This window comes from Acromyrmex echinatior, chromosome 10 (assembly GCF_024713525.1).
Source record: "Acromyrmex echinatior isolate Ae372 chromosome 10, ASM2471352v2, whole genome shotgun sequence".
NCBI lineage: Eukaryota > Metazoa > Arthropoda > Insecta > Hymenoptera > Formicidae > Acromyrmex > Acromyrmex echinatior.
The window spans coordinates 2,440,507-2,457,242 of record NC_141861.1 but is presented as its reverse complement, the minus strand read 5'-3'; the positions used below and the strand labels follow the sequence as shown (position 1 = coordinate 2,457,242).

General features: G+C 34.6%; 2 protein-coding genes across 5 annotated transcripts in view; both read left to right on the top strand.

Moving 5' to 3' along the window:
- The window catches only part of ClC-a (chloride channel protein 2), a 37,751-nt gene that overhangs the window by 6,577 nt on the left and 14,438 nt on the right, over positions 1 to 16,736 (top strand). The window contains exons 1-2 of one of the 4 annotated variants that reach the window (XM_011067435.2): positions 13,644 to 15,339; positions 15,599 to 15,686. The exons of the other annotated variants lie outside the window; for them this stretch is intronic. Coding sequence (XP_011065737.1) covers positions 15,191 to 15,339; positions 15,599 to 15,686 — 237 coding nt within the window. The 5' untranslated portion in view covers positions 13,644 to 15,190. Of the gene's footprint in view, positions 1 to 13,643; positions 15,340 to 15,598; positions 15,687 to 16,736 lie in introns of those variants that run through there. 4 annotated transcript variants of the gene reach the window in all.
- On the top strand, positions 4,545 to 10,292 carry LOC105152893 (Malate dehydrogenase). The gene is made up of 2 exons (XM_011067434.2): positions 4,545 to 7,113; positions 8,597 to 10,292. The coding sequence occupies exons 1-2, from the start codon at positions 6,766 to 6,768 to the stop codon at positions 9,443 to 9,445; spliced, it is 1,197 nt and encodes a 398-aa protein (XP_011065736.1). The 5' UTR covers positions 4,545 to 6,765; the 3' UTR covers positions 9,446 to 10,292.

Below are 16,736 nucleotides of genomic sequence, written 5' to 3'. Positions count from 1 at the left end.
GAACGGGACTTGAAATATATTGTTGCAATATTTTTATTGTTGGGAGAGGAGACGGGAAAGAGGGAATCTTAGAGTAGTAAATCTTGCCAATGATGACGCATTGCAAGGGTTGAAAACCTATATCTTTGTCTATTTTTGGCCGAAATGCCGCTAGTAGTCACAAATAGTCCTCTTCCATTGCGAATCTCCTACCGAGTGATTCAAAAATGCTCTCAAAACTTCTTATATATATTTTTTCTAAAAAAGCAGCAATTAAGAAAATACTGGTAGCTATTCATAATCGAGTTTATAATCGAGTAGCTAAAATTCAACATAAAAATTTTTTAACGTTTGTTTTTTAATGTTTATAATAATATATTAAGCTCGTAATTCTGTCAGTATGCATTTGTTTTCATAATGTTCGAAAAATTTATAAGAGCTGTCGGTATGTTCCACTTTATTTATCCTTCTTTAAATTAGAATATTTTTTATACTAATTTATACCGATATTTTTTCCATATATTAATGAACGCTGAGCTCGCGCAACAATATGTCTTCTTTCTCGAAGTTCTTATTTCGTATTCAAGTAACCGTATAATTTTTCGAGTAGCAAACTTTATATTTATGTGCAGGATGATTTGAGTAGTCATATTTTACTCATAGACACGTTCGCAAAATCGATAAAATATGTTTTGAATGAACCTGTATGCCAGTAGCACGTGCTTGACTTTCTCGCGTGCATCCTCGCGCTTTCTTACAATGCGATGATCGTCGACTCGTACATCAGCAGCGGAAGTGCATGACCCAATAGAAATGTATACTCGATTATTGCAATGAAAAATCCCACTGATGTGCGTCGAACCTATATTTACAATGAACACAAAAAAAGAGATGCATTGCTTTTCTGCGATCGGATCATAAATAACTGTAATAAAATATGCATAATTTTTTATCTGTATGTTATTAATGAGTTTTTAATATTTTAATATTTTGAGAGTGGATTAATATATACAAATGGGTTAAATTTTCATTCGCGATTGCATTTTTTATATTTTAATATATGCATGAAATTTTACATTAATATTTATAATATTATGTTTTTTTTACGATATTATGCATGATATAAATACATTAGTAAAGTAATAATTGCGAGAAGTCAGTATAATGTTTAGAAAGTTGAAATGACAGCATTTCCGATCAGCTTGATACTACGGATGTAGTTTCACAGCGAATGCATATCATATATCCTTTATCAGAGAAATCTTATTATTTAATCTAATGTGCGACACAAGTAGATATATATATATATATATATATATATACACATATATATATACATATATATATTTGTATCATTCGCAAAATTTTGCATATCGACATTCTTTAATTCGCTGATTACTCCAAAGTTGATTTTTAATTATATTTTTTTGCATAAATTTATATTGCTAAATCGGAATTTTTTTTTTTAATAATGTATATTACAAATTAAATGTATATTACAAGTTAATATATTTTAATGAAATGTAAATTATTTACAACACGCTTTTATTTACGTAGACATGTTTAAAATTTCAATCTGCAACGCTGAAATGGAATAACAAAAATATTTTCACGTAACCGAGATCAATGAAATTTAATTAAATTCAATCTGAGATTGCGAAGTTTGTCCAGCTGTTGCGAAAAGGGTCACAGATTCTAATGCCACTCTCTATTTCCATCTGCTCTCTTTTCTATTTTGCAACGAGTCAGTAGAGAAGATCCGCGAGATCGCTTGTCGCACTGCCTGCCAAGTCTGCCTGGGATTTTCAGACTTTCCGCGTGCTTTCAAACGAGATGACAATGCATCGTGATCTCGAACGCATCGCTATGGAGCACCCCGTACAATCATGTAATTCTAACCGCCATTCGTCATCCCATGTATGTGCTGGTGTATGTAACTTGCAAAATTTTTCGCATATGCACGCTCTTCGTGAACTCGGCACCTTAGGCTAATTCTACAATGTGCTTTTTGTTTTCTGTTTCTTGCTGTTTGTCTCTTATCTTATTAGCCAAAAAGGCAAGAGACAAACAGAGACAAACAGCAAGAAACAGGAAACAAAGAGCACATTGTAGAATTAGTCTTAGTCGCAGATGCAACACCTGTAGATTCCCGCCCGTTTCCTCATAGTCTAATAAAACTGATATTTTGAATTACGACCTGATAGAAATTGTTAGAAAAATGAGAGCAGCGATGATAAAATAAATTGCGAAATTGTAATTTTTCGTGAAGACGTTTTAAAATCGCAAATACAATTTTTGTTAACAAGTAAGAATCTTTTGAGTGTAAAGATTGTGTTCTTTAAGAGGAATTGAACAATTATGTAAATTACATGATTTAAAGACGCCTATTATTAATATAGCCTGCATGTATTACTGTTAAATTGCGAGCACGCTTATCGTATCTCGCCTCTTAATGTAAAGAGCAATTTACTTTATTGTACTCGTTCAGAAACAAAGTACTCATATAAGACTATAGACGTGTCTTTCATAACGCGCGAATGATGTGTTTAAGGAAATTTTATAACCCTCGAGATAATCTTCCTATTTTCTTTATACCTATTACGTCATTCCGATTTTATGTAGAATAAAATTGCTAAAAGTAGAATTAAAAGAAAAGAAAATATGTCTTTCGAAATTAGCAAAGATATGAAGCATATTCGTCGTAAGAAAAGACATTCTCTCGAAAAGCTTGTTTTTCTACGGTTTTTCTGTATTTTCTGAATGCTTTTTTCTAATCGTTCTGTCGATCCGTGAATGATTACGATAATTCCATCTATCCTGTCAATCGCGTTACTCTCGTCATGCTACTTTGCATGTGATCGACACTTGAGCGATTAAAAGTTATTTGATTAAAATTCGACACCTATAATTTGTAACTCACGTGAGTAATCTCGATAATCGTAATGCGTGTTTATAATTAAATGAGAGTTATTGGGAGAAGACAGGACATCGGTGATTAAAGCTGACGTTACGCCATAAATCCTTACGTGCATCCTTAAATATGCTTCAGATCAAAACATTTATTCTCGCTCGTATAATTTATCTATCAATTAACGTTATATCGATTTGCAAAATATTTTTGATTATATTGATAGTGAAAAACAATGATTTGTGTTCCATCATATGCACTTCAATATTTATCTTATTAAATTATTTACTTCTTAATTTGATCAATTAAATTTGATAAAAAGCAAAGAACATGTTTTTCATCACGTTAAGATTGTATTCTTTTTTTTTGTAAATTAATATTCTGAATCGTCGCATAATGTTTTCTTCTAGCTAATTCACTGCTTAACTCGTAATCATGTTTATGAAATTAAATATTTATGATGTAATCTCACAAATGTATGCCGCGGTATATGAATCACTGGCAAACCGCCTCGATTTGATTTTGACGTGAGATATGCACGTGTTGTACGACTGCTTCAGATGTTCTTTCACGGAAATATAATTGTAAAATTCTTTGTGACAACAATTATAATAAATAAATATTCATGATTAATAATTAGGTTAATGATATTATATTTCCATGCGCGATATGCAGTTACATAATATTCTATACGCAGTCATCAAAACTCACACTATCAATACGCTAACTAATCTAATCACCTCGTCGATTAGATCTCTAATTAAAATCTCTATATCAAACTTACTCCCTCTTACTCCAATTTGTTAATATTACATAACAACGGGCTCACTTATTATCTATGGTCGCGTATTAACATTCTTACAGAACGTCTCGTTTTCGCGAACGAGATAAGCACCCAACGAGAACGAAAAATAATAAGTCAATTATATCGCTATGATTAGAATTCCACGATAACACGTCCTTGCACATGTCACGTACAATGTCGGTCGTTTACAAAAACGACGAAAGCTAGAATCGCCTCTTGTGGCGATAACAGTTTTGTAAAAAGAGATTAATTACTGTTTGGGATTACGAAAGTTCTGGGACGAAAATGACGAGAATCGCCTGGAGCGATTATGGCCACTCATACTGTCGTATCGGAATTAACCGAAAAATTACTTTCTTATCTCGCTCAAATATTTCGAGCGGTGGAAACGTAATTACCGATTAATTCCACGATAACGTTGCAAATTGCATTCTGAAACACATGCAATTAATGCGTCACGTTCTTTAAAAATAATTTTGTTGTGTATCTAAGTAAAATATCTTATAGTAAAAAATAAAATTATATTAGAATTAAAGAAACTTTAAAAAATATAACGTTTCTTTATTGAGAGTGAACATATTTTTATATTGTTATAAAATCTATGAATCTCTCTTACAAATAAATAGGATATATTATTAGGTGTTGGAATTAATTCGTAGCGTTTTTTAATGAAAGAATGTTATTTATTTCACATGAGCATTAAAAAATACATTAATGAAAGTACTTCCCATCACTTGTAAAACGCTACGAATTAATTCCAACACCTAATATTATAATTGTGAAGCAATGGCCTTTTTACTCAAATAATCAAAGCGAACTTCCGTCATTTTTATAAAAAAAATTGCAAAATGTTTGAAGAAGACTGCAAATACTTGTAATTTTGTCTCTTCTTTCTTTCTATCCTTGAATTGCAACATAATTCGTGAATTTGAAATCTGAAAGAGCTGAATAATATTATAATACTTTTGCAAAATAGTGAAAGGCCACAGTTTCAAGGTGGCCGAACGACAAGTTTTTACAGTTGCGAATGATACAGTCCGTCATGCGATTGATTTAAAGAATCACAGTCAATCGTTCGATGCGTTTGCGAAGTATAACGGTTCGATCTGACACAGAGACAGTTTTTGTTAACACATTGTACGCACAGGGACGTATTAGTGCTTAGGCTAACCTAAACTAGGCAGCAAATTTAAGGTGGCATTTTTTAAAAGAATTTTTAAAAAATTATTATACCATTTTTGATGCAAATGTTTGAAAAATTGTCCGTTGAAGGCAATAATCACTTAGGAAACACACCAAAGGAAGTGAAAGTCAAAATTACTTTATTTTGTAAAAATCAAAATGATGATTTTTTTGGTTACAAAGTTTAACTGTTTGATGTTAAGAATCAAAATAAAGTCATTTCGATATTTTATTGACTTTTATGTGTTTCTTGGACAACATAATAATATAGAACTTGATTAATTTAGACTACATTTGAATAATGGACAGCAATGATTTGATTGCATAGGAATGGCATGAGTCCTAATCTTGTCTCAAAGTTTCTTCAAGCTGGATTTTACAAATCTAGCTTGAAGTGTGAGAGTAATTGAGAAGAATATTATAGATACAAACGCGACGAATCGATTGTGACGTCGCGTGACTTGCCCTGTTGTGAACTTATTCTATTCCTTATATCCGGTGCGTAAAACGCCAATCCGTGCGTGATCGACGTGGGTGGACCGTGTCGATCTCGTATGCATCTTGAGAAGAATACATGTCTTTTTTTACATAACCCGATCTCGCGCTACTTCTTTTTGTATTTTGTTCGCGACGCGATTCATATCCGTGGTCTAATTTTCCAGAATCAGAAATGTATAATTATAATCGATCGTGCGAAGCGAATATCGCAGATGGTTCAGCAATCGATTTGCAACGTTTAAACGTCAAAATGTGCATGTTTTATGTGAAGAAAAAAAGGAATTCATTATATTGCTATAATTATCGTTAATTACGATTGACTATTATTATTCATATTTTTTAATCTTCGAAGGAAATCTATAACAAAAAAATGTCATCTTTTTTCTAATCTATCGACATTGGTATCGTGTTGTGAAATATCGAATATCTGCGCAAATCTGACATATGTAGAAAAAGTAATACGACATAATCTATTTAATCTATTTTATTAAAAAATAGTAGATATTTCTCCATCTTGCATATCAATCTTAAGATTAATCTTTATTTCTTATCAAGTTCTATGCAATATGTGTATAAATATAATGTAAAAAAATGAATATTTGGTTTGCATGAATTTTTACTTGAAGATGATATTTTGTCATGTTCTCAATTAATTTTATTGTCGATGATTTTTTTTCAATGATAACGGCGTTTGAAGTTACCGCCAACAGAGTTACAGTTTCGTCAATGTGATTAGTTAACGCCAATGTCGACGACGCGATGGTATAAGCGAACGTAGGACGTGGAACATATCAAACGTTATATTTGGAAGTATAGACAGAAGTCTTTTTCCTTGTGATTTCTTCCTAGAAGAGAACATTAGTGTCGTCAACAGTCTCTTCTGCGAAGTTAAGTCTGTGCATGAAAGGAAATCGTTGTAAGTGAAGAATATCGATTCGCCTGAGTCTGTAACAGCTAACATCATACGTAATCATGACCAACCTAACGTCAAACACGTGACTTCTCTGATGCAATCTGGCGCTTAATTTAAACGAAATAAGGAAGCTTGACAGTACACAGAACAGAAAGTGAAAAACGAAAGAATTATTGCGTAAAAACGCAATAAAAACACAAAAGTCGTATCGATTTCTTGTCTACAATCAGTGCTTTGCTCATCAATTTATTATTATTAAAATCGAATATCGAGGAGATATTTGAAGATAATCGCCGCATCTCTGATTCTCGCCACGATCAATAAGTGATAACACAAAGTAGACACAGTAGATAGGACAACTATATGCATAAGATTTAACATTTGATTGATAGAGCGAATCAGCTCCGTCCTCGATAAGGTGAATTGTGATAAAGCGAGGTCGTACGATCGTCGACAGACAGAAAGAATCAGAGGCGAGAGATGTTGACTGTAATACGTAAAGTTACGCTCAGTCGTTTCTTGGAACTTTTAACGAGTAGTTCGTTGTTACGCGCGCGCACCGTTGCCGCCGGAATGACGTCCACCGGAAGTCAGGATTACGACCAGAAGGTCGTCCCTAAGAACGAGGTCATTAGATTTATCGAGGATTGTATGTGTAAGGCTGGTACCACGAAAGAAGACGCGTACGCCGTCGGTCATCATCTAATGATAGCGGATTACAGAGGTCATTTTAGCCATGGGATGAACCGGATGCACATGTACGTAAAGGACATCGAACACAGAATCACCGATCCCACCGCCCGACCGCAGATTGTCACTGATTTTCAGGTTCGCTCTCATCATCACGGATCTCTCTCATTAAACCTATTTTTTTTTTAGCTGAACTTTTGCACCAGTTCAGCTAAAAAAAATAGACTTTTCTCGGTGCTGCTGGTGGAATTTGAATACCGCGACAAAAGAGGATCCTTGATTCTTTCAGATCCTGTGTATATGTAACATCAGATTTGAAGACATTATCCATTGAAATTATTTAGTACTGTAGACATCATTTGAGATATTAAAATAGTCTAAATTTTGAAAAAAAAATTAATTTTTTAATGAATTACTTATTAAAGTGCTTATTAAATTGAAATAAAAAATGTTTTAATATGATTTCATTAAAATCAGGTCTGAAGAAGTTAAATCGTATAATTTACTCGTCACACTCGTTTCGAAATTTTGTAATTGTTTCTAATGTATCAAGCCATTCGTATATATTTGTATAAAGATATTCGTTATCAATTGATTGCAGCGAATGTCATCAATGACGTAAATGTTTTTCGAGCCAATAAGAAGGTTGTACATTTGATACCATAAAAATGGTGTTTACTTGTTCCACAGTAATGATGATGGGATAACTCTTTCTCTTCTCTCTGAAGCCGCTCTTGTAAGATCGACCTTCATATCTTAACAACTGATGACCTAATAAGATATTCGTTCCTTTGATTAATAGAATTTGCGTTTTTTGCTGTAAAGACATTTATCTTATGTTTCCTTTATCGTGTTTTCAATCAATCGTAAATATTAAGTAGTTGTAATTTCGCTGTAAAGCGGTTGTTTTGTATTAATATTTATTGTATTTTTGTGCTCAACTGGATAAAATCATTTGTGTTATCTTCCTTAAAACAGAAACTTTTTGAATAAAGTTCTATTGGCAATTTGACAATTGGCAACACGAACGTTAATTACTGCCATCGTAATTACCTTTTAGAACAGCATTGCGAAAATCGCTAGCACGGCATGGTCGGAAGCACGTGCGCGATAATTTATCGGATAAACGCGCCGGTAATTTGGCGATCGGTAATAAATGTGTGAACAATAATTAGCACGGCTCTAATTACTTTTCGAAGCGTATCTTTACTCGCGAGAATTGCAGGTGTCATCGGAAATATGTGCGCTTGCGTGTATAATACGATTACACTTGAGTGCGTCGAACGTGATACGTGTTTAGCAAATCAAACGCAATAAACGCAATCTTAGTATCACTCAGAAAGTATAAAATATTTTTACTTTAAATACGAAACGCCACTACGGTCTGAATGTTAAGATGTTGAACTATTGTATATATTCATTTAAATGAATATATAAAATATTTTTATTTTCAATATTTTTATTTTCGCGTATAAAATATTTTTCGTTTTCAATAAAGAAGCAATTTTGCAGAAAACTATACGAAAGCGAAACTAGATTACGACTTCAAATTCCTCCAGACTCGCCAGAACTTTAGGAACTTTATATAATATTTAGATGTTTTGCATTTCATATCTTTCAGGCGATAGCTCTCGTTGATGGAAAAAACGCGTTAGGTCAAGTGATCGGCAAATATTGCATGGAGAAAGCCATAGAGAAGGCCAAAAAATTCGGTATCGGCATGGTGGCGGCACGTGGCTCTAATCACTATGGCATCTGTGCTTACTACACCATGATGGCGATGGAACAAGGACTGATCGGTTTCACCTGCACTAACACGAGTCCGCTGATGGCACCGACACGCAGCATGAAATCCGCTCTAGGAACGAATCCCTTGTCCTTAGGCATGGCCGCCTGCAACGGCGACGAGTTCGTTCTCGATATGGCAACCACCGCCGTCGCCTTGGGCAAGATCGAGTTGGCCATTCGGAAGAACGAGAACATTCCCGAGGGCTGGGCACTCGGACCTGACGGAAAAGTGACCTGTAATTCCGAAGAGGCTTTCAAAACTTCTTTATTGATGCCTCTCGGTGGCGACGAACATAGTTCTGGGTACAAGGGTTATGGTCTGGGTCTGATGGTTGAGATACTCTGCGGTATCCTGAGCGGAAGTTTTTTCGGGCCGAACATCCGCCCTTGGAAGTCCGGCGACAAAGTCGCTAATCTCGGACAGTGCTTTATGGCCATTAATCCGGAGGCCTTTGCGGACGGATCGAAAGAGAGATTGACGATCTTGCTCAAACAGCTGAGAGATCTACCTACTTCCGATGGAAAGACGGTTCTGATCGCCGGTGATCCCGAAAGACGACACATGGAAAAGGTCGACATGGAGGGCGGAATGACGTATCATCCAAATCAATTAAAGGCCTCGGAAGAATTCGCTAAACACATGGGCGTACAACCGATGAAACTCGTACCTAAATCCGTTTGATTTTTTAGTTATCAGCAAAAAATTAATCTGCTCTATCTTATCTCATTTCTTTTATATGTATATCGATCGTAGTCTATTTTTAATAAATCTCAGTATAGAATATGAAAAAAAGATAATCGAAAATTAATTAAACGCTAACTTAATTGTTGTGATAAAGAAAATACGAAGAATATCTATTTTGATACTGATAGATGAACATTATGTAATACTTAACAATTTTCTACTTGAATTGCACCCAAAAATGATCATATATGCGCTTTATGAAATGATTATTTCTAAATATAACGTAACAAGACTGATGTAAGACCTACTTATGAAAGCCAATAAGACATTTATGTCAATCTCAAAATTGTACGAATAATATTTATATCGAGGCAAATCAGATCGCGTGTGCAATTCGATGATTTGAGCAGACACGATGTTCGCTACGATGATATAACCAGCGCTGCGGTTTGATCGCTAGTCGATGATGATGATGACGGCCTTGGACTTGTCCGCTCGTTCTCGATTACAGTCGTTACGTCTTTGCGAGTGGGTGTCGATAATATGAAACATAGCATTATTGAAAACAAATAAGTCACAAAACACGCGACATTCAAGAGCATTGTTTTATAAGTACTACAAATTAATTACAAAAATATATATATATATATATATATATATATATATATATCTTGTAACACAAATATATATATATATATATCTTATAATAATATTAGGTCTATTTTTTATTCTTGCACTAGAACTCTCTTTCTCACTTTCGCTAAATATATACCTATTTTACTTAAGTTAGTCTAAAAGTGTACACTAGGTTAGTCATAAAAAATAGAATTATTGTATACAATAATGTTAAATTACATTATTCCTTTTCTTTACCCATACTCGTGTAAAATATATTCTCATAAATTAATTTTAATTTAGCAAGAAACTCTTCTATTAATTTGCTCGCTTTTTAACTCGAAAACAGTGAATAGGGTTATCAAGCGACATAGACGCGGCGTCTGATTCGAGTTCGCATTATCAATTCCTATCAAAAGAGGACAAGATATAAATGCTAATGTTTGTTTTAATTTCTCAGAATCAAAAGTTAATTAATGGAATGAATAGATAAAAAATTTAATTCGTTCTATGAGATCCGTCAGAGTCAGAGTGATCCGTTTTATAATAATTTGACATCAAAGATTTTGTTACAGATCTTTCTTAAGCAGCACTGAAATACCTGATTTCCTCACCAGATTCGTTACAATAATAGATCTTTGAGAATTCAAAATTCCTGTCGAAAGATTGCCTTATACAAATATATGCGTGTTTGAGATCGGAATTAAAATTGCAATGTTGCGTTCTCTCGGTCTGTGTCGATAGAAATCTAACGTCATTTATTTTTTATGGTCTCTTATATGTTAAATCTAATTATGATTATCTCTCTTGTGTTTGTATTTCTAAAAATCTCATAAATAACTACTTTTGCAATAACTACAGTGTTCGTCGAGTATAATAAAATTAGAGCTTCTCGCGGTGAAGGTTGGTCGCAATTATCACCATTGACTTTATTTCGAAAAGACAATCTACGTAAGCGGTGTAAAGAAAAGAATCAGCCGTAAGAAAGGCGATTTTACGGAAAACTCTTAGGAATACGCACGCGTTAATCAACCATTGATAAGCGTGAATCTTAGAATCTATTCTTTACAGTCGTTTGTTTAAATCTATTGTTGTATTGCATGACGGAATTTTTTCTTCTAGAAAAATTTACGCATTAATTTTCAAAATGAATGTACTGCTTATATCTACATTCTGCTTTTTGAGAGATAAACGACCGTGACAAGCGATTCGACTCCACATATTTTTCAGTCCGACAGAATCAGCAAATGCACAGGAGGTTCAAAAGTTATCTTCGGCACGCTTTGTTTGTCCCCGTATTATCGAGAAGACAGGAATGAAATGCTGTTCCATCTTGCTTTTTCATGCGATAACGACTCGTCGATCCTAGAAGTAATTAAATACTTAAATGAAAAATATGTTATTGCAAATCGTTATACGTTATCGTTATACGTTATACTCTCTCTGTTAACGATAAAGTTGAAAATAAAAATTCAAACTTATTTCTAAAAATTTGCATAATTTATATCCTGTGATTCAGACAGATGATCGACGAATTAGTAGCAAAGCACGATTTGCTAAGAGAGAACTGTATGATTCATTAAAAACGCCGTCGACTAATGGCATCATAGCTGACGTTAATTAGACTTATCTCTTTGTTGAATCTCCGAGTAAAAACGCTCACTATCAATAATCACGATATATATTTCCTTCATCAATAGGTAGTTCTTCGAAAAAATAAATCCACGAACGTTTTGCAAAAAACATTTACAAAAAGTATTAATGCTTTGTTAAAATTTATGTGTAATTAATTGTAAAATATTTAATTTTCTAGATATAATTGAGAGATAAATAATTTGTATTTATTTTAATCGTCGAAATTTATTATTAATCGTTCAAATTCATTATTACATCGCGCTTAATAATTTTGTTAATATTGCGTCTTACGACAAAATTTTATACGCATGTGATTTGCAAATCACGCATTCGTGCAATCTGTCGAAGGAAAAGGGAACATGATAAGGATAGTTGAGCCCACAATGTGACTCATCTTTCCGTCGCGGCTAAACAGGAAGGAAGATCCAATAACTGGACAAACGATCCTGTCCAAAATGCAGTCGTCTGCTCTGTTGATACATCTCGGGCACGATAATTCATCGCCGCTCCATGTGACTCGCATTAACTAATTCACTGCGATCTAACATACTGTCAGGGGGTCATGGAACCCATGGGACATCCGTGGCGTTCTGGGACTTCCATTCCCATGACGGTTTCAACCGCCTTTAATGTTTGTCGAATGAAACGCTCGCTGATATATCTCTAGTGTACATTATAAATACTCTATATCTTTTATTTGTACGTAAGTAATGCTTTTCAGTCTTTATCTGAAGATAAAGACTTTATTACTTAAGTGAGATCACGTGAAAAAAATGGCGAAACGGGAAGACATTGTGATTTAACGAATAACATTCGATTCGTATTCATATCCGCGTCTGTTATAACTGCAATCGCGAGTTTAACATAGCAGGTTTAATAAATCAAAGTACGAGTATTTAATGACGATGCATAATATTGTGATGATTGATGAACTTTCGTCACGTGCGAAAACAAGCACGTGAGAATATTAGATGAAAAATATCGGAAATATGTTCGAATTACAGAGAAAGAAAAGTATAAAAACGTAATAAAAAAAACGTATTAATTCTTGTACAATGATATTTGTGTGCGAGAATGCAAAACGCTTGTTGATCACTCGGAGACTATTCAGGAAAGATCAGTTCGTTCTCGGAAAAAATTTATCTCGGGTTTATACTGACAATGAATCAACGCACTTTTCAGAATTCTTCATCGCATTTCTTCATCTTCATTAATTATCACAATTGTCGTTAATATTTGTTATCAGCGATCGCGATCGATAAAAATATGCGCAATTTACATGATTTTTTCGCGAATCGTCTCACAATATTCTATTGGATGCAGTTCCGCGAATTTCTCGCGCTGCACAAATGAATTATAATAATTAATAATCATGGATATGCAAAACTCGGCGAAATAATATTTTCGTAATTGAAGAAGGTCGACATCTTCTGACATTTTCTGACGTCTTCCTTATGACGTACAAAAATGTCTAATTGTTAGATCAACTAATCAGACGTCGCCAAAGAAATATATCGTATATATGGCCCATTTTTTACTTTTATGAGTTTAGTCTTTGTGCTTCGTGCTTTCGAAAATATAAGCGATACTTGCCGTCTGTCTATATTATTTAAATGGATTGGATATTTCTGGAAATGCAGGTAACGTTTATCGATATTGATCAATTCGCCGCTTCTTTTCTTCCGCTATTATTTCTCTCGCATGGCAATTTGCAAATTCCTTGACATGATTAAGAATATGATTAATAAGCGTGATAAAACATTTTTGTGAATCTTAGTCGCGACGAAAGAGGCGTATCGGAAGTTACATTATCGTGCAGCGCAAATTTGCGCACTCGGCGGAACTTTTGAGCGTACTACGCGCACAGTATTATCTTTTTGCACATCTCGGTGTCCAATGTAGAAATAAGACGACAAACAAACGACTTTTACAGCCCGATCGGTCAACAATTAGCTCCTTTCTTACGGCCGGATCTTGTTTAATTATTCTGTACCTCGCTTTCGAGAATCACTCTACATTCGGCCACTGTGCGAGGAGGTACGTAACGATATCTCGTCTTTAATATCGTGTGACTGTACTATGTTACTTTGGACGGTACAAGATCAATTTAATATCCGCTGCAAAATTATTAAACTTTATTCGTTCCTTATGGATCGATCACGAGTTGTGTTTATTTCGTCATATACTGTGAATACGAATGGGCATTGTAAGTAATCCATAGAATTAAACATCTATTATTTAAAAATAACATATATATCGGAGATGTCATCGATCGGAGCTGACGGCTGGCACTGGTTAAGACGACCATTCATCAAATTACGTGGTAATTTTGGTCAATGATAACTCATGACTTTGAAGGCAGCTTCCTACGAGCCCTCGTCGAGGGAAGTAGCCAATTGTCGTGTACGGCTTTCGTACAGTCGCTACTAGAAATGCCGTCAATAAGATTCCTCTCGTGGTAATACTTTGATAGAATCAGTTACATTTACAATCAATGCATAACGCAATAATTTTTTTATAAATTTCTGTTACCTATAGAGAATTGAGCATAAAATTTTCTCATTCTCACTCGTGTCTTATTGCACGCAAATTAACTTTTAATCCTCTCTTCCTCTTTATAATGTGAATCGAACTGTTGTTGGATCAGGACATTGATTGATAATTATTGGCATCTTTTAATAATAAATTATAAAATGGTCGACTTGATTAACGCAAAAAATAAATATAGAACATGTAAACGCAGTTTGCTCTCGTAGGTAAATAGTGACTGTATTTCTGAATTGAATTAATATACTCGAATTGAATTAAAATATTGAATTTGACAAGAAGATAGCGATTTTTTCCAGCACTATGACGTACGCGAGGTGATACAATGGGCAATTTAACCGGCTGTAGGGGGAAAATCGCGCGTGTATATACATGTGCAACGTCGACGGCTGTCAGTGCGATCTAATGAGTCCGTAAATTGGACCAGGCTATAGGGCCTTCTATCTGAGAATTACACGGTTGGCTCTCTCGTCTCGCTGTCAGTGTGACTCACTGACTTCGTGTGCGACGAGTTCTCGCTTGCGATTCTTGAACTTTCTACGTTCCTCCCTGCCGATTTGTCGCGTTTCTTCCAGCGTATATCCGGTGTCAGTGTTACGGTGCCAGTCCCTTTCCTCGTTACTCCACCGTTCACGGAAAGGCTCCTGATCGGTTTTAGTTTTACTGCGACTATTCCACGAAAAAGAAAGAAACGGCGAAACTCTACGAGTTCAATGTATCACGAGAAAATTGGTTCGTCGCAAAAACGCTCTTGGGCACGGCGAAGCGAGACAATCGGCTGTCAATCGATTCTTTCGTTCTCTCTGGGGAATATGGAACTATATATTTAGCATGCAGGAGGAGGATGTCGTAAGATATTAATGCATCGCGAGGAAATATCGAACGACTGCACGCGCGCGGGTGCATAATCTGTGAAATCGAGGCGATCGAGCGGACAGCGCAAAAATGGCGAGTCAAACCGTGAAGAAGGAACTTCTGGAGGAGACTCTACATCACCATCCGGAAGGTAGCGAGGAGGAAGTGGATAAAGAATGGGAGGAGTTCACGAGACTAATGGCGAAGTTAAAGGAAAATCGGCGGAATCGACCACACAGGTACATTCACGTGGAATGTTCCTCCCTGATTTTAGCAAAAAGCACAGAAGCACCAAAATTTCGAGGAAAAGAAATTCGATGTTTGGATGTAAAATTTAAAATATTTTCAAAGAAAAGGATAAGATCAAATAATTGGATGCGAATTTAGAAGCAAATGAACAATTCAAATTTTCTAATATTGTATTGAAATTGTTTAAAAATGAAAGAATGGAATTAATGATATTAAGTAGCAAAATTTGAACCTGGAATCTTTTTTTAGACCGTCGCAAGCTTTCTATCCATGTCCTCCAGCATATGCTGATGAAGAGCAGCAAGAGTTCGATCCTTTCGACTATATTAATACGATTGTAAGCAATTCTCTTTTGGAAATGGGTTGACCTTTCACAGTCTTCTTCTGTTCCTTAAAATCATCGCAAATATTAGCGTATGCTGCTTATATAAGCATGCAATTTGGAAATAGCCGCACTAAAACGCTTTATCGCTAGTTTTTCCAATGTTTTGAAGTATACTTTATTTCAGTGACAATTTTTAAATTTATAGCCAAAGACTATAATTGAAGGCATTTACAATCGTGTATTACATGATTATGAGTTACTGCAGTAAAATTTGCTAATAACGTTAATGACTACAGCTTATAATTAAACCGCAAATATTATTGCAAATCAAGCAAGACTATTTGTCAACATCCGTTACGCGTTAAAGTTGAATATTTATTGTAATATATTGGGTCATCTAAAAAGTATCCGCGGTTTTTTGTCACTAGATGGTGTTGATGGTCAACAATATATCTTTTTTTATCAAGTTTTTGTAATCTTTGATGTTATATTCAAATTATATATATATATGATAATCATTAAATTTAGCAGATTATTCGCTTATCATATATACTTTTTTATGATATACTTTAAGTTCTACGTTTCTTATCTGGAATTAATATTACCTAATAATTAAATTATTGACTCAACTAGCTTTGACTCAACGACGCGACGATTTGTCTGAGATTTTCTATGGTTCGTAAACTGCATTCTGCAATACTGAACCTAATAGTGCGACCTTTGGACAATTGCCAAGTAGGCGAGACTACATTTCAAATAAATGATTTCGCGAGATGGTTATTGGATACGACTGCATTGAAGGAACGTGCATATTTTTTTTTATGCAAAGCATTTCTGACAGTTAACGACGTAATTTTAAGATGTCAAGTTCGACATTTAACATATATATTATTTTATTATATCGTGTTATCTTATTGGCGCCAAGACACGCTTGATTCTCATTATGTGAGTGCATTACAAAAAAATGGTTGATCCTTAATCCTTGACCGGAATGTATGTACACGATGAATCGTCACATATCATCCGAAAAATATCGGCCTTGTCTTGTAATATCTAGTGCTG